Here is a 24204-nt window from a genome sequence, read left to right as displayed (position 1 = left end):
GTTAACAGCTGTGAAATATTTCCACATTTTATTTCTAAGCGTCTTGTTAAAACGTTCACAGACCGAAGCTTTCTGCCCTGCGTCTGTTGCAAAATGTACGATATTATACCTGTTCATTAATCCTCGAAAGCTTTTATTAAAAAATTATTTTCCTTGGTCAGTTTGCAGATTTTTAGGAACTTTCGTTTCGCAAATCACACACAATCGTTTCAAACGACCCCAACAATTTTTCTAAAGATGGGAGATGAATGTACCCACAGAGATGCAACACTCTCGCTAAGAGAAATTTAAGACACGGGCGATAGAGTTTCTTGAGAAGCCTTTTAGCGTTGACGTGTAGGTAAAATTCTTCCGGATCGTAGAGGCATGAATGTTGGTGTTGCGACGGATGGTCAACGACACAGCTGTTGCAGTTTTCAACCATATCCTTCTGAATCACCTTCTCAAGGAGGTCCGCTGTGAAAGCCCGAATGACGGAGAGCATAGACGGGGTCACAAACTCGTCATCCTGAGCCGTGGTTTTGAAAGATTCTGAAGTTCCATCCTCACCCGTAGTTTGAAAAAGTTCTGAAGTGGCGTTGTCACAGTTTTGAGCGTAGTACAGGTTGACATATTCCTGAGTCATTTTCAGCAGATGTTGCGTTGTCACTTTCTGAGACACAAGTGTCTTGTTGAGAGAGAGAGAGAGAGAGAGAGAGAGAGAGAGAGAGAGAGAGAGAGAGTGTAGCTTGTTTTTATCTCTCAAGAGTTTTGGGTGTGTACTTTGGCACCTCCCCCAACACCCCATACAAGGAAAGCTGGTATCGGATTCAAAAATGGTCGTCTAATCTTATTTTTAATCTCTGAAGACATTTAATCAATTTGGTTTCTTCAAACAATTGTTCAATGTTTTCAAACCATTCTTTATATATTTTTTTCCAATCTTCCCATTCTATTTTCATGCAGGAATCACGATGTGAAGAAAATCCTGTATCAGGTGCATTTCATTTGTGACTGTATAACATCGACAAGCAGACAAAACATGTTCCTCTAACATTCTTTACAATTTGGAGAGCAAAAGTGTGCAATGTCACAGCTCTTGTTGAATTCCAAGGTTTGATGAGGATCTTGAATTGTTGCGAAGAATACAAATTACCGGACATAATTTTAGTGTTGAGCTCGTAGCAATGGTTAGTGAACCTGTCCCAATCATTCAGATGAAGCGTAAAAACTTCTGTGGCATCTTTGCAACTCTCTGTTGAGCTGTTGAAAAATGATACGCTGTCTCTCTCATGATCAAAATTAAATCCTAAGTACAATCCATTTCTTAATTGAAATGTTTTATCCTTGTCTGATTCAGAGATCCGTGAAGAAGTACGATTAAGAGATGATGAGGGTAACTTTTTTGGAGCTTGTAAATTATTAGCCATCGTGTCTGTTCTTCTTTGTTCTTAATCTAAAAATAAAAAAAAATTAAAAAATAACATATTTTTAAATCAAATATAAAATAATATTAATCTTATTTTCCGTGATAAATAACAGAATCTCAGTTATTGTCAATGTCTTACCTGTAGATTTTGGCTCCAGTCCGAGCTGTATGTCAGCCAAAGCTGTATGTCAGCGTGTAATGTGTAGATTTTTGACAGTTAATGAGCTCCTAGATATACTGAGTCACTTATCGTAAACTATCTGGCGTACAGTGAGAAGGAGGGTTTAGGAGGGGGCAGCATTAAGACATCTTCAAATGTCATTTTTATCATATGAAAACAGTATGTTTTTGGGGCAAGGGTCATAGCTCGTTTTTTTGAACGGGGAGAAAATTAACGATTTTAAAACAATCTTTAATCACTAAAACACCATTATTCATTTAGAACTTGAAGTTAGAAAATTTAAATTTTACTTATGTATAACCCTTGTGTGTGGGTATGTGCGTGTGTCATGACCGTTTGGTGGGGGTGAGAGACCGTTGGGCGTTTCCTGTAATGAAACCGCGCGTGCGCGATAAAGGGGTGGGGGGTTCGCATATGTGTGTGCGAGATAAAGGGGTGGGGGCTTCGCATATGTGTGTGCGCGATAAAGGGGTGGGGGGTGGTTGATCGTTAGCGATTATGGTAGCACATGTGCGCCTGATAAAGCGTAGCTCGTGACTTGATACCTATGATAAAACAGATCCTGTGCGCGTGTGTGCGCGATAAAGGGGTGGGGGGTTCGCGTATGTGTGCGCGATAAAGGGGTTCATCGTGGGGGGTCGTAGATCGTAGATACCTGTAATAAAACAGAGCGTGTGCGCGTGTGTAGAGAAAGGGCGGGAATTACGGTTAAATTACACGTTTATGATTGGTTGAGGGGAGGGCGGGAATTCCGGGGTAAAATACACGCTTGTGATTGGACAAAGCGAGGGCGGGACTTTTGAGCAAGGGCGGGAAAATACACGCTTATGATTGGTACTTCCTGTCAAATAGACGCTTCTGATTGGACAAGGGGCGGGACTTCCCTCCCAAAAGGGGCGGGGCTTGATGACACGCTCTGATTGGCCCAAATGACCTGTCAAAACGAAGTTACAAATAGTGCCTCATATATTTTCTCTCTGTTATAGGTTAAGCGGTTACAGAAATTCAATGAATGCATTAATTAATGAATATCCAATCCCATAACTGCACAATGTATTTTTTAGTAAATTGATTCCCAATGTGCAGAAAAATCCAATCTAATTGTTCATAACAATAAAGGGTTTAAAACAGATGAAGAAAACAATTAATAAATTTGTATTAAAATTAGGTTTCCCAAAACTCATTTGCCAATTACAAAACACGTACATAGAAAACACAAATAGAAAACCAGAAAAGTTGGCACATTTTTTGAAATGCTGTATGAGAATTAGATTCACAAGGATCCCTTGAACATTTATTTAACTGAAAACAATGACAAAGGATTAAGTTACAATGTTTTTACCAATGAAGAAATTTGTATTTCATTAAATATAAACCCATTTTGAATTTGATTTCTTTAAATCAGAAACATGTTTACCACTGTATTTCCAAACATGTCTAGAACCATTGTAGTTTGAACTATGGTGGTTCAGGATAAGGGATGAGTTTACTAGTGTTAAAAGAGGACTGATAATAGCTGGTAGTACTTTTGTGGGAATTGCATCGTGTGCAAGTTGTACAGTTTGCAGAGGTGATAATCTTCTCTAGCTCTAACTGTGGGAGTGGGTAAAAAGTGTCAAGTCTTTCTTTTACAATTATGTGTTATATATTTAGATATTCGTGGATAGTCGTCCATGTAGGGGCCAATAATATTCGTCTGCAGCAGTCTGAGTTAACTAAAGGTAATGTACAGAGGTGATTAAACTGGCCCAAATGATGTCTGATGCCATAATCTGCTCTGGTCCCATCCCACATTCTACAAAGTGTCCAGTAAAACCAATTAAAGTAAAACCCTACAATTTATAGAAAACCTCTCAGAACTATCAACCTCACTTCCCACGCTATCAAACCCAATGGAACTAGATGAACTAACTGACTACATAGAAATTATGTTTCTATCTATTTTAGAAAATGTGGCACCACTTAAAAGAAAAAGGATAAATTAGAAAAACTTGCCCCATGGTACAATGATAAAACTTTTTTATGCCCACAGTGTCACGGATCACGGGGCGGACTGACAGAAGCGGACGCACTTGCTAAAACATAGGATTTTTAATATAGAAATATAACAAAACAAAGAGACTTAAACAGAACGAAAACAAACAGGGAGCCAAGCAGGCTAAATTAAACACGGGGAGCTAAACAAGGCAGACGGGACTGACAGACTAAAGAGTTAACAAAATAACGACAAAGGAAAAGAAACTACGACATGAAACAAGGACTAGGAAAACAATCACGGAGAAACTGTGGAGACAGACGGACGGACTATATAACACGACCAACTAGACATAGGACAAAGGAGAAATGTTCGACAAGAGGATGTGAGACAAGAGGGCTTAAATACTAGACATAAACGAGACACACCTGGACAGATAACGAGGGGACAGGTTAACAAATGACAGACGAGGAGGCGGGACAAAGGCGGGACTAGAATAATAACAAACATAGCCATGTGCTAAAAGAGCACATGACCGGGGAAAACAGACATGACGAGACGAGGGCGTGACACACAGCTACAACAAGAGAAGATCATCACCTCTGCAAATTGTACGACTTGCACACTTGATGCTATTCCCTCAAAATTACTCAAAGAAGTTATTATCAATCCTCTTGTATCCATAGTAAAGCCATTGCTTAGCCTGGTTTATGTACCAAAGGCTTTTAAACTAGCAGTTATTAAACCTCTGATCAAGAAACCAAATCTTGATGCTAGCGTACTGTCTAATTACAGGCCTATTTCAAATCTACCATTTATATTTAAGATCTTAGAAAAAGCTGTGGCCCAACAACTCATTTCATATCTACATAAGAATCATATATATGAAAAAAAAATTCAATCTGGATTCAGGCCACATCATAGCACTGAGACAGTTAAGATATCTTCTTCTTGCCTCTGATCAAGGGCACATATTCCTACTTGACCTTAGCAGAGCTTTCGATATGATAGACCACAATATTCTCCTAGAAAGGTTAGAAAACATGGTTGGAATCACAGATAAAGCCCTATCTTGGTACAAATCTTACTTAACGGAACGTTATCAGTTCATAAAAGTAAACGATTTATCTTCCAATTATTTTAAAGTATGATTTGCAATTCCACAAGGCTCTATTTTAGGACCATTACTACTTACTTTATACATGTTACCATTAGGCACAGTTATAAGAAGATCATATCAGTCCAGTTCTATCATCACTTCATTGGCTGCTTGTTAAATTCCGTTTAGATAACAAAATCCAATTATTGACATATAAGGCTGTACATGGGCTTGTTCCTGAATAACTGCAAGACCTTTTTTCTATTACAAGCCAAAACAATTACTCAGATCACAGAGTACTGGCTTTTTAATAGTTCCCAGAATTCAGAAGGATTTAGCTGGTGGAAGAGCCTTTTCTTATAAAGTCCATAAACTCTGGATTGATCTTCCAGAAAATGTTCAAGGCAGGAGTGGAGGGATGCCAAAGTTTCTGGAAGCTCCTGTGTCTGTGTGTCTGTCTGGTTCTCTCCTTTTAGTTATAGCTGTTATAGTCAGATCTGCTGGAGTCATTAGCCTCATTTTAGAAATGTACACATTCTCTGTTTTACATACACCCAAACAGATCAAAACTAATTCCATCCCTCTACCTGCTCTCTGCCTTCCATTAACTCCATCTACAATTCTCGCTGTCTCAGTAGGGCCAGGAACATTCTGAAGGATAACACCCACCCTGGCTTCCACCTCCTTAACCTGTTGCCTTCTGGTAGGCGCTACAGGTCCATACCAGCCAAAACTAACAGACTCAGGGACAGCTTCTTTCCCAAAGCCATCACGCTACTAAATGGGTATCTGCACTAACTGACATTTACAGTGTGTCATCTGGTTTGTCTGTCCTACTTGTTTATAGGGTACTTATACAGAACTTTGTTCTAACTTTCTATTTAAATATTGCACTGTGTGCACTTTTTTTAAGGAGCAGCTTCCAATTTCGTTGTACTATGTATACTGTGTATGCTGTGTATAATGACAATAAAAGCTTTCTATTCTATTCTATTCTATTCTATTCTATTTTTCCAAGTGGACGATCACCCGCATGTCTGGCTGGATGTTGTTTGGATGACTGTCGAGCTCTCCTGCTACCTGCTTCAGTCCAGCTGCCCATGCTCTAGCTACCGCCACTTGCCTCGGACTACCTGCACACCCTACATTGAAATTTTCATGGACTCCTAACTATTTCTTCTACTAATACTATTAATAAGAGTAATAATAACATATTCATCATCATTGCTTACATTATATATACTATGATTGTATCAGTACACACAAACAGCAGACCTATGTGATATATAGGATCCTTATTTTTGTCAGTAATTTGCAGGTAGATCAGACCAGAGGATAGATCCCTCTTTGTGACCTTTGGTTTGTCCCAAGATTTGTTCCTCAGCTCTGAGGGAGATTTTCCCCTGGCTTGCTCTCCTGGGGCTTTTTACCTTGCATGTTAAAGCTTCTGTCTTTACTGGAATTCTGTTAAGCTGCTTTGTGACAACATCAGTTGTAAAAAGAGCTATATAAATAATTTTGATTTGATAGTTCATCCTCTGCCTTGTGTGGATATTCTTATCATCCTACTATGTAAGGCATGCTTTGTGAGTATACTTGAGTTCATCAAGTTGTACTGGCATGAGGCCTTCTCCTACAAGGCCCACCTGAGGACAGCATTTTCCACACCTACTGGTAATTCACATGGTGCTCCAGCCACTTCCCCACCTCACCAAGCTTTTACCATTGCCTACGTGAATCATTATCCACTCAGGTACAGAACACATGGTCCATCTGAGGAGTGACTTCCAAAAAGCTGGACTCATGGATAACCCTATGCCATTTTTGGCTTATTGAAGGCCACTACCCAGAGTACTGGGCTGAGTGGTGATTGTGGTGGCCCAAAAAAGAAAAGTGGAAGCAGTCCTCAACTGCACATGGTCATGTACTAAGAACATGGTATGTACTTTTGTGGGGTTGGCAGGGTATTACCAGCTGTTTATTTCCAGCCTTTCAGATCTCACCAAGAAAGGCAAGCCAAGAACGTTAACATGGACCAAATGCAGAGACAACCTTCACTCATCTAAATTTTACTATGGACCTGGTTTTCAAAAGGCCCTTAAAGGTGCAGATAAATGTGTTGGAGTAATGTCAAGGAGACAGTTTGGAAAATCTGGTGTTGTATATCAGCCACAGGAATCCTGCATATCTATGTGCTATGATGATAGCAAATCATAGAACCTAGACCTTCTCAACCCAGCTGACCTACACACCAACCCACATGAACTTCAGCTGGGTGAGTGATGTCAAACACTCCGTTACAGAGAAAAATATTGTGTTTTTTGTTTACTTCTGTCCTGGCTTCTGTTTTCTCTCACACTCTCTTTTTCTCAGAGGACTGAGCCATGCTTCGCTAAACCCAAAAGGCTGGAAGGCATTGCAACTCCCCTTCACCGGCTCCCAAACAACCTCTCCCAGACTGAATCACACATTCCTCTGAAGGAAAAACATTTTGAAGATTTTCATATTATATTCTGCTTCAGGATTTCTTTTCTCTTGTGTGAAAAGCTGAGAGTCATATTTGAACATAAAACCTTTTAATTTCATGCACACTGTACATATGATATACCTGTACACTGATTCGTGCTATGAAACAAACTGTTCAAAAATACAATGTTAGAATTTGGTGTTACTGTGTTTGCAATACATCTTCTGGCCTACGTATTTGGTTAGAAAGTGTAACAGCAGACATCCAACAATTTATTCCAACTCCCGTGGTGTGGAGAAATTTGACAATGAGAATTTTGGAAAGATTCTGTGGTCTCTAAAAGCAATGAATGTGTGAATATATAAACATAAAATCACAATGTAATTATCAATTAATTAAATATATAGCATTTCTATGTGAAAATCAATATAAAGAATACAGAGAACACCGATGATGGACACAAATAAAGATTGTTTACCCTACCCAAAAAATGTTTACTAGAGCCTATCCCTAGAGCTAGGCCTCAGGGTAGTTCAATCTGGGCATTGGACTCTGTCAGGATTATGCTCTGTCTCCACTCTTTTTCATGATATTCATGGATAGTGTAGCAAAGCAATGTCTGGGACAGACTATGCATTCTGCCCATTTTAATTTAGGAGGGCATGAAGCTTTTCAAGAAGAAATAAACCTTTATAGGCAAATTGCACGTTATGTACAGTCCAACTTAGTACAACTTGCAACATTTCACACAATAACGCAGATTGCTAAATTTCATGCTGAATCCAATGAGACCTCTATATTTCTGTAAATACTTTGTCTAACAGGGTGTTAGAATCTCATATCGAAATCTTATTTTTCTTTACAAAGTGTCCAGCTGCTAAAAGAAGGGGGTGAACTGTGTCTACTGGCAGCTCTTCTGATGTGTTAGATAATCACCCATTTAAATTAGCCCCAGAGATGTGTCAAGTAAAGCACCCAGTTCCTCAGGGAAACTGTCTAACTGCTGTCCTTATAGAAGAGATTTCTGCCTCTGTGCACACTTTGGAAAATATAGTCCTACAAAGCTCTTAATGGTGCACATCAATTATAGTATAGAAAAAGTCCAAAGACCAAAATACTAGAACAGGAATGCATGGTCTTCTGTTGGATGCAGACAAGTATGAGGCAGGGAAAAAAATCAACATTATGGATGAAGCTATGGCTGGTAAAAAGTAGATGTTCTTTTTATATTTTGCAAGAGGAGCTGGAAGAATGTGTCACAGTTGGCCAAAGGGACAAGGAGGTGGTACTTTATTAAAATAAATAACAAAACCAAAAACAACACATAATCTGAAAATAAACAAGAGCAGGACACAGTATATAACTTAAACAGACTTTTCAATACTAGTCATAAACAAACAAAAAACAATCATGAACTGATGGGAAGAGAAGCAAACATTCACAAACATACAATACTAGACCAAGGAACACTGAAACACTGTTATGGGCTGAAGTGTATCCACTCACTGACTGTGTCATAGTTAATCTCACATTAGAGGACTTGCCCATGGTTTCAGACAGAAAAATGAAACAAGATTTAGAATATTCTGATCTCCTGACAAAGAATTTTTTTTCTATGGAAAAATGTGTTGGAATGGCAAAACTGGGCTTAAAATCAGGCTAAACATCTCATAGTGTGCACTAGACCTTTGCATCAAAATCATTCATTCATTCATTATCTGTAACCCTTATCCAGTTCAGGGTCATGGTGGGTCCAGAGCCTACCTGGAATCATTGGGCGCAAGGCAGGAATTCACCCTGGAGGTGGCTCCAATCCTTCACAGGGCAACACACACACACTTTTGAGTAGCCAATCCACCTACCAACATGTGTTTTTGGACCGTGGGAGGAAACCAGAGCACACGGAGAAAACGCACAAGGACACAGGGAGAACACACCAAACTCCTCACAGGAGTCACCCGGAGTGGGACTTGAACCCACAACTTCCAGGTCCCTGGAGCTGTGTGACTGCAACACTACCTGCTGCACCACCGTGATGCCCTTGCATCAAAATCAACATAAAATGTCCCTACCTAATCATGAATCTCAGCAATTTGGGTAACTATAAATACTTGTACTGATGAGTTTATATGCAGGCCAGAATGGTGGAAGTGTCTTAACACATTCAGAGTTCAAAATTGTAACCATTTTTGCTACTGTTAGTTATACACATACAAGGAAGAGAAACACTCTTTGGGTGCAACAAGAGATCAGGCCATAACAAATTATACCTGAACATGGTGATCATAATACTCCATACATAGGTAGGCCACAGGTGAATAAGCTCTTTCTTAAGCATCTCAGAAGATGTGGAAATCAGCTGCAACTGCAAGGGAATCATCCCCAAATGGAACAGAGCACCAAGGATCATTGACTCTCTGGAAATCAAGTAACTCACTTTCCCAGGCTCACCATAGTGGGAGAAATTCAGAGATAGGCTCCTCACATCCTCTTCCCTTTCTCTACAGAGCTTGAAACAAACTATTTGCCTTAATGGTAAATGTGTTTATATATCCCAACAAATCAAATCAAATTCATATGTATAGTACTTTTTACAAAGTAGCCTCACAGAAATCCAGTAAAGACAAAAGTTGTAACATGAAATGTAAACAAGAGCCAGCCAGTGGCAACGGTGGCAAGAAAAAACTCAATTAGGTCAAATTATTGACAAATGGTCACTATGCCACCACATAAGTCTACTGTTATGCTCATTGTTAACATATAATAATAGTATATATAATAAATAACAAAAGCAATGATACTGGTGGTAATAATAATAATAATAATAATAATAGTAGTAGTAGTAGTAGTAGTGGTATGTTCCCCATGGTATGCTCATAATTAGCCAGCTGCCAAAGTTTGTAACTCAATGTGTCCAATGGACAATGCCAGTAAAGGATTTCTAAGGGTGAACTTTATCTGTTGCCAACCACAATTCTTATAAGGCCAAACTTGCTTTAGACAGCAGATGGAAAAGAACTTCAGGAACATTACTTGCACACTATCTTGCATCAAAATCACATTTGGAAAGCAAGATTCTCATTTTATTTATAAGCTCTTTAACAAAATGAGGCAACAGGAGGCAACTGTACTTATAGCTTGATGCACCAACTCATCTATGTCGTCACTGGTTTTTGAATGGATATGTTGCACAGCATATGTTTATGTGGTCTCAAAGAGCAACACTGACCAGTGAAATATGACTTGGATCAATTTTTTTCAACATCCTGCCAGAGAAAATGAAAAAATCACTCAACATCCAGTAGGAATCTCACTTTATCGCACATCATTGATATGTCTCCACTGATGTAATATCATTCTCCTCAAACTTAAGCAGCATTCTCAGCTGTTAGAACCTTAGGCCCTAGAACCAGTCCTGGCATCAGGTTATCATTTAAGGTAATATGTTTATAGTACTTGAAACAGTTTAGACCCAGGTCTAGAAGTACCTTATACTTACAATATTCTGTCTTTGCCTGAAGGGAATGTGATTAGATTTGGTTTTTAAATATCAAATGAGAAATGTGAGAAATTTGAGTTATACATACCAAAGACAAATAAAGTACCATCTGGTAATTTTATCAGCAAAAAAAACAAAAAAAAAACGGGTGCATTAGTGACCATGGTATGTGTGAATGTACCACAGATGTGGCATATATTGAAATATTAGAGACATATGCTGCTATCAAGGGAATGCCATTTCCTTGTAGAGCCATGTCCAGATCTTGTTCTGCATTTACTACAACAGCGTGCTTTCAAAGATGAATAAAGTGCTTTCAAAAATGGGCACACACCCCACATTGCTAGTACAGACCACGCTCTTTAAGGATGAAATGGGGAGGAGTTCAGGGTGGCTTATGAAGCTGTACCCCAAAAATGACAGGAATGCTAGTCATTAAGTGCTGCAGAACGGACAGGTTACCAGTACCAGTACTTTGGTGAAGGGTTTAGTTGGTGTCGTGGATCATGCATAGGTGAGTGAAAGGATTTAGTGAGTCCACAAAACACCTACCTTTAATAAACTGGTACATGACTGAGCACTGTGTGTGACGCTTGAGGAATAGAATTAAGTTGAGTAAACTAAACGTCCTTTATTGATTATGATGACAGAATATTCAAGTGTGAAGGGGATGGCGTGACTGGTAATTTGAGTCCTCAAAGTGCAGCAGCAATAAAGGGGTAGTGGTTGCACAATATGATGGAGATGTGTAATGCGAGATGTGCAATGCGATTCAGGTTTTAAGACAGCTAATATCTTAAAGAAGAAGCCTCAAAATGGGAGCTGACCGTCAACACCGCAGGAACAGTAAGACAGGAGAGCAAACTCTGAAAGAGACAAATCCAAAAGATGCTGAGGAGCTCAAGCATGATGAAGAGGTAGAAACCTGACTCAAGGATGGCAGAAATGCCTAGATGGTGAAAAGCAGATGCCAGAGGAGAGGCAGCATGTGAGAGGGTGAACTGAATTTGAGGTGGCACTGGGTGCCTGGGGTGCCGGGCAGGGGGCTGTGTCCAAGGCATCACCTGAGGAAAGAGCATGAGCTGGTATTTAGGGGCCAGAAGCAGTGCGACTGCAAAAGGTCAAGTTGAAGGCCCACAGCAGCTGGAGGAGACAGTGTGAACTGTACTATAGGAGTCTGGGTGCGGTGCAGTCGCTAGAGTGGAGATACAGACGAAGGTCGTAAGTGGCACAAGCTGGAAAGTTAGAAGCTGAGAGCAGTGTGGCAGCTGAGAGGAGAGGATGGGACAAAGGTCCACAGCAGTACATGAGGACAGAGTGAGGGCCAAAAAAGTACAGGTAGCCGGAAAGAGAAAGGGTGAGCAGAAGGTCTGTGGTAGGAGAAAGTGCAAGCTGCAAAGCAAAGGCTGGGAGCAGCGTAACTGTGAGCAAAGAGGCAGGAAATAAAATAGCAGGAGAGAATGCAAGCTGATCAACGGATGCAGGGCGCTGCTTGTTTGGAAGCGGGACGGCATAGGGACGAGGGTCCACCACAGTCTGGCGCGCAAGCTGCAAAGACAGAGACGGGGGGCGGTGTGGCCGCAAAAGCGAGGGATCGGGATGAAGGTCCATAGCATGAGAGAGGATGGGCTGTAAAGAAAGAGGCAGGGTGAAGCGCAGCAGCAGAAGGGCCTGGACGAAAGCCTGCAGAATCACCTGAAAAGATAAAGTGATAGTTGTAAAGTTAGAGGCTGGGTATGTCATGACCGCAAAGGGAAGGAGTTGGGACAAATGCCCCCAAAGTACAAAAGCTGTCAAGTTAGAAGCTGGGAGGATAAGGGGAGGGTGGGCTGATAAGAGTGCAGAGCAGGCCCACAAAAGCACCTGGGTGGTATGATAACGGGAGAGGTGGTATGATGTGTAGAGACAGAAGGAGAGAGGGGCTGCATCTAAATGAGTGCAATGCTGTCAATAAAGGCAGTGTTTCGAGGGAAGAAGATGCCAGTTTAGAATGAATGCTGAAATGTGCTGCCTGCTTTTTGTGCCAATATTTTCAAAATTCAGTCAGTTTAGTGAGCACTGTAGGTGAACTAGTGCCTTGGTAACGTGCAGAAGTATTACAGATTACAAGCCTTTTTCTAATGCAGCTTAGGTAAAGAATATTAGTTTCAAAAGCAGCCCTTTAATGCACAGACGTGTAAGACAGCAAGGACAATAAGACATTGAGGCTAAAGCTATCCAGCTCAGACACAACCAGGAAGAGTAATAGGAAGATGAGGAACACTCCAACAGGGGGAGTTGAGTTGGGAAAGAACAGGTAGTGACATCATCATATTGCAGTGCAGGGGCTCCGTACGCTAGCAGTAGAGGCGAGAGACAAGGAGGGTTCCTCTCATCAGCTGAATGAGTGAAGGGGACACCATTGTTTCAGAGTATGTTACTGGAACACAGAGGCTGTTCAGCCAAAGAGGAGGAAACGGGAGGCTGAAGGCCACGTGGGCAGATGTAGATGCAGGTTTCACGCAAATCACAGCTGGAGGAGAACAGTCTGTGCTAGAGCAGGTGCGCTAAAAAGTTTTAACGGTAGGACTCATCAAACACAAGGCCATAGCTTAGGGTGAACAGACATCTTTTTTTTTGGGACCTAAAAATGCGTCCAGCTGGGATTTCAAAATCGCCAAAATGTCCGGAATTTGCTGTCTGCAGGCTTTCCTTTGTCACATTTCTTACTATAAACCATAATTCCTTTCTTGAAGTGTTCACTGTGATGACGTTGTTGAAAGGTGAGCAGAAGGCACAAGGATTGAAATGTTCAAGTGTTAAAGAGTTGAATCGGGACACACTCATGACACATAAGCGCTGTAGATCCACTGTCCACCACAGTGAGCACCTCAATGTTTTACTGGAGCCTTGAACAGAAATGTGTTGAACGTTGTTGGGGTAATATTTATTATAGTCTCTTCTTTATGTTTGTTGAATGTTTCTGTGACCCAGCCTTTTGTTTTCTACTACATATTTAACAAATATCCATACATACATTTCTAGTTCCTTTATCAAATATTACTTGGTTAATAAAATGTTATGGTTGGTTTTAGAAATGTTCAAAAACTTGTTTGTTTCTGGTAAACTAGTTGCTGTAATGTTATCTCAACACTGTTTCAGTTTTGTAGAATGGTATGAAAAAAACTTTACAGGTTTTATTATTTTTTACAGGCTGAAATAACTGTGAGCAACTGAAATATGTTTATTATATATATATATATATATATATATATATATATATATATATATATATATATATATATTCAACCTGAATATTTATAACAAATAACTACAATATATATATATATATATATATATATATATATATATATATATATATATATATATATATATATATATATATATATATATATTGTAGTTATTTGTTATAAATATTCAGGTTGAATGGAAAGGAATATTATCTTTCTGTAAAGGCATGTGTTTGTCGGCCCCAAGTGTTCTCTTTTTTGGAATCCAAAATATGGTCACCCTACCATAGCTGTTATTGCTGAAGAATAAGGAGATGGAAGGTTCAAGGCTGAGCCGGTGACGGAGGCAGAGAAGCCAGAATTGCGCTGCAGAACTTGTAGCAGGTGGAGCAGTGGGGTAGCAGCCATGAGAATGGCAGTTTCGCATTCCCCAAACACGAGGCAGTCCTAGGGTGACCCTATATGAGTTTACTTATTTGATGAGTTTACTTTTTAAGTGCACCCTAAAAAATAAAGCATTGGGTCAACAACAAAAAAATTAAAAAATTTTTTTTTACAAAAATTTGCGTACAAAAGTTGCGTCTTTTTGAGTTGTTTCGACTTCTGGTAAAATTACATTGATCCAACAAAGTGTTTTTAGTACAGTGAGTTACTTTGACAGACGTAGTAAAAAGCATTTTTATATAACATGAACTTACATGTCACCATCAACAGATATTTAGCAGTATGATTACTTTTATTCCGTACTGTGATCACATCTCACATCTTTCACACTTCAAACAGTAAAAAAATAAGTATTTTATGTATACTGTATAAATGTCAAAGTTATAAGGCTTCATTTCTGTCAATTGAGTGTGAGACAATTAAACAATGATGCAAGAACATGAGAACATTCATGTACAGTTATAGAAACTTAACTTCTCTCCCTCTCCGTCTAAGTTGTTGCGCCTTAAGTCTCAAAGCGAATAAATAAATTACAAAAGCACCTGAGGGTCATAAAAGTGTTCTTAGCAGTTGTAACACTGTCTCTTTCAGAGTTAAGGAAAGCTAGCTGGCTAATTCTGCCTATATCCACCAAACACAGACCATCAACACAACAGAAAAATGGGCAAACCTAAACATACCATTAAAATAAACCACCTATTTGGGTCATGAAAATCCCACCCTCACCCTGGTAGATTTTTGTGCCTTATCCACAATAAGGTGTGTCTGGAGCAAACTGAAGCAGCCTTCTCAGGTAAAATTCATCTTGTCCGAGTGGGCGGGAGAAAGCAAATAAATGAGAAAATGGCGTCCAATACAAATAAATAATGATTTTTGCTTTTTAACATTTAATGGAGTATACTGAGTTTTGGTTAGTCAGGAAAGTGAAACAACATTTATATTATTTATGTTACCAAAACTCAATAAAACACCATATTAATATAACAACTCTACCAAAATCCACCGGACCACTTTTGGCCCCCTGAGGGCATAGTTAGAGGTCCACTAGTGTTTTGCACAGTGTTTACTGGGCGGACCACTGGTAATTAAACAGAATTTTAGACAAAATGCCACATTTTAGCACTTTTCCATTCACAGTCTAATTTACATTGTTTTCCTTCATTAGGTTCTTTTGTTATTCTTTATAAATAAGATTAGTAAATAATTTTAAGTTTTAGTGTCAACATTTTTAGCATTTAATCATTTTATATCAGGCTTATACTCATTATTATATCTCTCACAGTTGTTGGTAATATTTGTTTAAAAGTTTGTTTTCCAGAATGAAAGTCTCTGTGAATTTAAAATCGGTTAAAAAAATTAATTATTAAAAATGAGCTATATCCTGTACAGGACAGTAATCTGAGTGGTCCGATGATGGACCAGCAGTGGTCTACAGCAGTGGTGTTCCAGCCTTTTTATGCCAGTGGACCGATATATGCTCGTGTCTGTAATAGCTATAATTCAATCTCTCCCCTGTTCCGGTTTAATGATCCTGGCAGTTGGCCTGTTTTATTCTAAAGTTAATGTTACACAGAAAAACTGTGCAGATGTAACTTGAGTCTGTTGAGTCTGAAGCCATCATTAGCAAAGCTGACCTTATAGCCTCATTAGCTGAGCATAGGTCTGCGCTAATCTCCGAGCTGAAAACATCGTTTAAAGAGGTTAACGACAAACTGGATGTAATCCAAGAGACTGTCGTCAACCACGATCTGCGTTTGACTTCCCTGGAGGAAAACGCAGAATCTCTTCATCAGCGTTTGGCGAAGGTGAAAACCAGCCATGCGAGTTTACAAGCTGACAACGAGAAGCTTAAGGCTAGGCTAACTGAGCTGGAGGGGAGAGGCAGAAGGAGTAACATCCGGCTGGTAGGAATACCTGAAGGTAGGGAAGGCCCACAACCCAGTCTTTTTTTTGCAAAGCTCCTACGGGACGTGTTTGGTCATGACACTTTTCCCACGGCACCGGAGCTAGATCATGCACATCGCTGCCTGGCGCCCAAGCCGGGCCCTGGATCTAGGCCGCGGCCTGTCATACTCTGTTTTCATCGTTTTCAAAATAAGGGGCTCGTAGTTTGGGAGGCCAGGAAGAGGGGGGACCTGAAATACCAAAACATCTCGTTCAGGATTTATGAAGACTACCCCACTGAAATGGTGAGCAAACAGAAGGAATATATGTCTGTAATGTCATCTTTATACAAGATGGAACTGAAACCCTCCCTCCTGTACCCAGCAAGACTTCGCATCACAGACTGACGGGACCCGAACTGCATTTGGCTCTGTGGCTGAAGCTGAGAAGTTTATTGAGGACTTTAATAAATCTTCTTGATTAATATACCTACATGAGTAAGACCATGTCCAAATGTCTCTTAAGTTATACTGACTAAGCTAATGACAGTATTTACTTAATTTATCTGTTCTGGTCTTCCCCTGGTCAAGTGTATTAAAACCACGGGTGTTAATTGGACAACAATATATTCAGTTTGTGTGTGCCTTACCTGTCCTGTCCATCAGCGGGGATTTTGCCATTTTTTTTAAGGAGCAGGTGGAGATGTTATTTAGATAAGATTTTGTAGGGAGGCGATGCAGGTAGATAGGGAAGGTGTGCTGTTTGTTCTCGCAGCTAGTTTCGCCTTGGGGTTTTGGGAAGGGTTTTGGGTTCCTGCTGTCAGTAATAGCAACTCTTTTAGTTCCTTGTTCCAGATCGACCAGAGTAAACTATTTGGTAATTTGTTTTATGTCTATAACCGACTGTATTGGTCCCTAACTTTGCTTATGTCCTAAATATGACAAATCATTTTGGGTTTGTTACTTAGAATGTTAAAGGTTTGAACCACCCTGTGAAAAGAAAGAAAGTTTTCACACATCTTAAAAACTTGCAAATAGGAATCGCATTTCTCCAGGAAACCCATCTTAAAAATCCAGAATATTCGCATCTGAAATGCGGGTGGGTGGGGCAGCTCTTCCATTCAACCTTTCAGAGCAAAGCCAGGGGGGTTGCTATACAAAATAAATTTACCCTTCACACCAGCCTCTTCGATATTAGACCCCAATGGTCGTCATGTTATAGTTATGTCATGTTAGTTAATATGTATGCTCCAAATGTTGACGACCCCCAATTCTTTTCCCATTATTCCCTTGTTTAAACACATATCAGCTTATTATGGGAGGGGATTTTAATCTGTGTCTGGACCCTGGGTTGGATCGATCATCAGTGAGACCAGGCAATGCCACATCCAAATCAGCTTCCTGTCTACAAGCTTTTCTTGATGAATATGGCATTTCAGATATTTGGCGTTTCTTACACCCACTTGATAGACAATTTTCTTTTTTTTCTCATGCCCATCACAGTTACAGTAGGATTGATTATTTTTTTATTGATGATAAACTAATTGTGGATGCTCAATCATGTGAAAATCAAGCCATAGTAATATCCGACCATGCTCCGCTGGTGCTTAAACTTAATATATATACCTAGGAGACACTGGAGGTTTAACTCTCTTTTATTATCTGATGAAAACTTTAAAATATTTTTGTCAGGTCAAATTTCCCTGTTCCTGGATATCAATGTGACTCCTGACGCTATTTCAACTGTTTGGGAGGTGCTCAAGGCATATCTAAGGGGCCAGACAATATCTTTTGTGGCCAAAAAGAAAAAGAATAGTGTAGCCAAACAATTGGATTTGGAGGGTCAGATTGCGGCCATAGATGTTAAGAGTGCACAGGCTCCATCCTGAGAATTGTATATATGAGTTCTATGCCACATTCTCTGCACAACTTACTCCTGTGCTAGCGACCGTGTACTCTGACTCTCTAGCAAGAGGGTCTCTTCCTGCCACTATGAACGAGGCTTGTATAACATTGTTACCAAAAAAAGATAAGGACCACCTGAACTGCACATCCTATCGACCAATATCTCTGTTAAACTGTGACTACAAAATATTAGCTAAGGTACTGGCCAGACAATTAGAGAATGCCTTACCAGACAATGTTTCTCCAGACCAAACAAGTTTCGTTAAAGATAGACGCTCCTTTTTTAATATACGGTGTCTGTTTAACATTATATACACCACAAGTCAGGCTGACTCGGAATGCATTCTCTCCATTGATGCAGAGAAGGCATTCGATAGAGTAGAATGGAATTACCTTTTCGAGACATTCGGTGAAATAGATTCGGTGCAACATTTATTTAATGGATTAGGTTAATATATACCAACCCTTCAGCCATGGTCCTAACAAATCACTTTTATTCTAAATCAAATTTGACAAACTTTGAGTCCTCTTCTTTTTGTATTAACGATAGCCCTTGGCTATAGCTATAAGATCTAGTATTTCTATCCATGGTATTAACAGAGGCTGTATAGAATTTATTTATTTTATTTTAGACCTTCTCACTAAATTTGGGAAAATTTCAGGATATAAATTAAACTTACATAAGAGTGAGCTCTTGCCAATAAACTTATATACCAATAAACAAATATTAGGGTGCCTTTTAAGATTGCTGAGCATAGCTTTGTTTACCTAGGTGTTTCTGTAACTAAGGATTTTGCAGATCTCAAAAGAAATAACTTTGACAAACTACTACTTAGAATCAAACAAGATTTGATTAAATGGTCTCCTCTCCCTCTCTCTATTATATTAACATATATTTGGAATGAGAAAAGGCCACACCTACGAAAAAATCATCTACAGAAATCCAAACAAATTGGTGAATTGGCCCTTCCAAATCATAGATATTAATATTGGGCAACTATTCTTTGGGGTCTGTCATTTTGGGCATATTACTGCTTTGATAAAAGAGGCCTCATATGGGTTGAGATGGAGAAGCTGTCCTGTAACCCTCTATTTTTATCTTCAGTAATAAGAGCATCTCTACCTTTTTTCCATAAATCGGATAATCATTAACACAGTAGTTAACAACTCTATTAGAATCTATTCACAATTTAGGAAATATTTTGGCCTTCGAAATATGAACCTTTCTAATTCAAAAGCATCAAATGTGTATTTTTTTTCCCCGTCGATGCAAGACGCCACTTTTAACATCTGGTTCAAAAAAGGCCTGAAGTACTTAAGTACTGAAGTAGATCTTTTTGTTGAAGATAAGTTTGCCTCTTTCGCACAGTTGTCTTCTAATTTTCTCACTTCACATTTTTTAGGTACCTACAAGTTAGGCATTATGTCTCACGTTCCATTCCAGGGTTCCCAGATAAACCAGACAATAATATAATTGATGAACTGATATAATTTAACCCAACTAAGAAAAGAGCGATTTCTGCCATTTTGAGACTTTTCCATTTGCATCTTCCTCCCACCCCCGCAGTAAAATTAACTTGGGAACAAGACTTGCAAACCACAATTAGTGAGACAGTTTGGGATAAAATATTAAAAAGAATCCACTCCTCTTCCATGTGTGCAAGACACTCCCTTATTCAATTTAAAGTTGTTCACTGGATGCATCTTCATAAATCTAAACTGGTTAAGATGTATCCAGAAGTAGACCCAACCTGTGCTAGATGTAAATCTGAGGAAGCCACTCTAATTCACATGTTCTGGGTCTGTCCTAAAATACAAGAATTTTGGGGAGGTGTTTGTGAAGCCCTTTCTGCTGTTCTTGCCACTGAATTGAACCTAAATCCAAATTACGCTCCTTTTTGGGGTTGTTCCTGGGGGGTTGTTCCTGTACCTGTTGGGGGACACAAGATGATCGCCTTTTCAACTTTGCTGGCACGCCATATGATCCTTCTGGGGTGGAAGGATGCTGCCTCACCCACAGTATCACACTGGATAAGGGATGTGTTAGCTACTTTAAAACGGGAGAAAATCAGATGTGTAATAAAAGGCTCAGAAAGGAGATTTTATCAGACTTGGAATTCCTTCCTTCTTTTCTTTAATCAACCCTCAACACAGGTTCAGTAATAGGGTTTTTTTCTATTCTTTTCTTTTCTAGCTATACTGATTGATCTGGTTTTATCCAACAGTATATACTGTTCTACACCCTTTGAATAGTATTTCATGACAGCGAGGACTGGGTTTGTTCATTATTAGGGAGTAGGGCCTTTTTGTTTGTTTTTGTCATGTTTTTTTAATTGTATTTTTTGATATAACATATATATATATATATATATATATATATATATATATATATATATATATATATATATATATATATTTTTTTTTTTTTCCTTATCTCTCATGGGCATTTATTGAATACTTATCTTTGTAAAAAGCTTTTATAATGTAAAATTTTCAACAAATATATTAAACACAAAGAAAGGGGGAATTGGAGGCTTGGTGGGTTTGAAGATGACCAAACGAGGCTCTAAATATATGGCAGATCAGCAGAAATGAACCCATAGCAGAGGAGCCAGCTCACATTGTGAAGCTGTCAAGATGAGATCTGTCCCATGAGCCAAATGCAGCAAGTTTGTCCAATGTGGAAATTAGGTGAGTTTGTAGGGTATATATAGGGCTGAGGGGAGGAGTTTGGGCATGGTCCTACTCCCAAAATTGTCTTATTACATAACTTCAGTTATAAGATTAAAAACCCATGCAGACACAGAGAGAACACACCAACTCCTCACAGTGATCTGAGGCAGGGCTCAAACCCACAACCCCAGGACCCTCAAACTGTTGGACAGCAACACTACCTTTTACACCACTGTGACACACACTGATGGTAGAGTCATTTAAGCAAACCTTTACTAGAAACATTTTGTATTTTTGAAAGTAGACTCTTACCTACAACCAAGCTGAGAGCGTAGCCAAATGGTGCTTGAGCCCAAGCCAGACCATAGCTGGGCAAATACACATATTCTGCTGTTCCATTGATATATCCACCTCCAACCCAGGTGGCTATAATGGGTCATGATTCCATACATTAGCTCCTTATTTTTCTTCAATGTCATGGCAAAATGATAAAATAATTCATGACAAAAATATAATACTTGATGAATACCTACTGTATACTGTACTCAGTTATGCTCTCTTTGCAATTAAACATGCAGTTAGCCAGAGTTATTTAAAGGAAAATTTAGATAGATTTTTCTTAACTTTATTAGCCCATTACATTCACATCTTGTGGCATAAATATATTAGAGATTCTTTCCTAAATATCCTTTATTCATGGCAGCTTCCATATTGGGGTCTTTATGAAACTAGTACATTTAGCTCGACAAGGAAATATATTTTATTGTTATCATAATAAAAATCTTAGTAATGTCATAATCTACATTTCTCAGCATACATGAATATTGTACTTACAAGGAGGAATACGTCATTTTAAGAATTTTACAAAACTAACACTGAATAATAATCAATGTGTTAATTCCATTACATAATAGTATACATTTAAAGCTTTTAGCAGAAGTTCTTAACCAGTGAGACTAATAAAACTGCTTTGTCATCTTGTTCTCAGAATAAATTCTTACCAGTAGAAAGGATTAGAATTCAAAAACTATTGTACTGAGGCACCACTAGATACATGAGTAATGCCAAATTCTCAAGTAAAATACAAAATAAACGGAAGTGCAAAAACAAAGCCATGACCAGCTTGGGATTAAAAAACAATTAAATGCATTATGAAAATTCAACATGATTTGATAAGTACCTAATAGGATACAGGATTAGTGCTAATGATAATATATTCATATAATATGATGGCACTACAGGTTTTTTGTGTAAACCTCAAACACCATTTCTGGAAAAGTTGTTAAATTATGTAAAATGCAACAAGAACAGGAATCTATGCTTGGTTCATTCTTTTGAACAGTTATTATATTTATTATTACAATTATATATATATTGGTAATAGTTCAAGAAAAATCTTCTAGTGTTTTCACAGACCACCTTGAATGAATTTGTAAATATAAACAAATTTATAATTGAATGCCTGCAAATCACTCACACCCATTGGGACAACTGCATAGTTACCACTGTTTGACATCACCTTTCCTTTATTTACGCTTCTTCGTTTTTGATCTAAGGATATAAATAGTTCGAATACCAAATAGCAAATGGAATTTTTGTTAATTTTATCCCAATTCAGCATTGTCTGATCCTTCTCTTCAAGATGTGCCATAGGAGACAGATCAAGATTGCAGAAATACTCAGTGTCTATAAAACCTCACTGTTGTAGAATATGTATCCTGGTATTGTCATAATGAATAAACATGGAATTCCTATTTCTCATAAAATACTGTCTAAGGACTTGAAGTTCCACATTCAGCAGAAGTTTCCAGCCTTCCCTTACATTTTAATTTTTTTTTATTTTAATTACATTACTAAATTTTTTCACAGTATTATCTACTGTAGATTGTTATCTAATTTCTTGCTTTTTTGTAGCTGTATTAAGTGATTGCATGTGACCCATCTTCACTTGCAAGCCTTTGATGGATGTTACTTTTATACCTTGTATATTCAATTTATAATTTAATGTTTTACTGAAATTAGTTTGTATTCATAATTAATGGATTTTAATTTCATTTATCCATAGTTTGTAATAAATACACTGTAAAATAAATTGTAACATAAATAATTGTCTCTAGTTTCCTTTGTATAATATAACATTTTTTATAAAATAAATGCTGTAAATTACAGCTTTAACTGCAATATGCACTTGTGTAGAAAAACAAGGTGTGTACATTGTTACAACAATTAATTTAATAAATAAATACCCCTGCAATTATTATATCTACAGGAAAATCTATATCATTTATATTACATTAAACTCTTCTGTAATTATATCAATATCCAACCCATTCTTCTTTGCTAGTTAATGTTTGTTTTAACTGCCCTAAAAATAAACCATTCAAAATGTTCTAATACAAGTACAGCATACAGATCTCCTCTCCTCCAAAAAGCATCAAAGGATGCAATTAACATTCTGAAACATCATAATTAGCTTTTAGAATGAGCTACTCATAATGGGTCAATAAAAATTACTAAGCATTAGGTCACATTGTTTAAAACTGTTGAAGCACACATTTTTTCTTGAGAATGTGGAAAGGGAATTGTAGAATTATATAGGGTTCTAAACCACCATATATGCTTCTCAAAGATTTGACCAAGATGTGACAGGGTTCTACAAAACACATATGTTACATCTGAAATATTACACTTAGTCAACAGCTCTGTTATCTTTCCATTGCTAATACTCACTCATCAGACTATTGGACATACATATATGCCTTTGATGACAACTGTCAACACTCACTTGGGACTATGACCCAATATTCAGCAAGTTGGTTTGTGGGGGTGGGGGGTAGGACAAATAAATAAATTAAATAAATATAAGTTGAATTGTCATAAATCAAATAAAACATTTGTCATAATCAGCCATAACATTAAAACTTACTGCCTAATATTTTTGGTCCCCCTTGTGCCAAACATAACCATAAAATGATAGACCATGGACTCCAAATGTCCTGTGGTGGGGTCTCCATGCAGCAGACTAGTTTTCCAGTACATCCCAAAGATGCTCAATTGGACTATGACCCTATATGCCAAACCAACACAGTACACTGTCATGTTCCTCAAAGCATTCCTGAACTGAACTTTTCGTTCAGTGTAGAAGGATGCCTTTATTTTAAAAAAATCCTGTCCACATGCAGGAAGAAACCTAATTCATTCGATTAGGGCACCTTTTCCTTAGGCACTCAAGAATCTGATGGTGATTGCTAGTTGGTTTTACTTTAAGGACCATTTTGACAGGTACTAATCACTGCATATTAATAACATCCCAGGAGATCTGCTCTGACTCGATTGTCTAGCCTTCACAATTTGAGAAAGTCATATACTTGTCCATTTTTCCACCTTCCAACACAACTTCAGGAACCCACCGCTCACACCGGTCTCAATGTTAAAAAAAA

At 38.4% G+C, this 24204-nt stretch overlaps 1 protein-coding gene across 1 annotated transcript in view; it reads right to left on the bottom strand.

Moving 5' to 3' along the window:
- The window catches only part of LOC136664221 (high-affinity choline transporter 1), a 67085-nt gene that overhangs the window by 42364 nt on the left and 517 nt on the right, over positions 1 to 24204 (bottom strand). Inside the window, exon 2 of the mRNA XM_066641322.1 lies at positions 21077 to 21190. Coding sequence (XP_066497419.1) covers positions 21077 to 21190 — 114 coding nt within the window. The remainder of the gene's footprint in view (positions 1 to 21076; positions 21191 to 24204) is intronic.

This window comes from Hoplias malabaricus, chromosome 12, assembly GCF_029633855.1.
Source record: "Hoplias malabaricus isolate fHopMal1 chromosome 12, fHopMal1.hap1, whole genome shotgun sequence".
In the NCBI taxonomy this organism is placed as follows: Eukaryota; Metazoa; Chordata; class Actinopteri; order Characiformes; family Erythrinidae; genus Hoplias; species Hoplias malabaricus.
The sequence above is the reverse complement of the archived record's forward strand: the minus strand, read 5'-3'. Positions and strand labels throughout refer to the sequence as shown.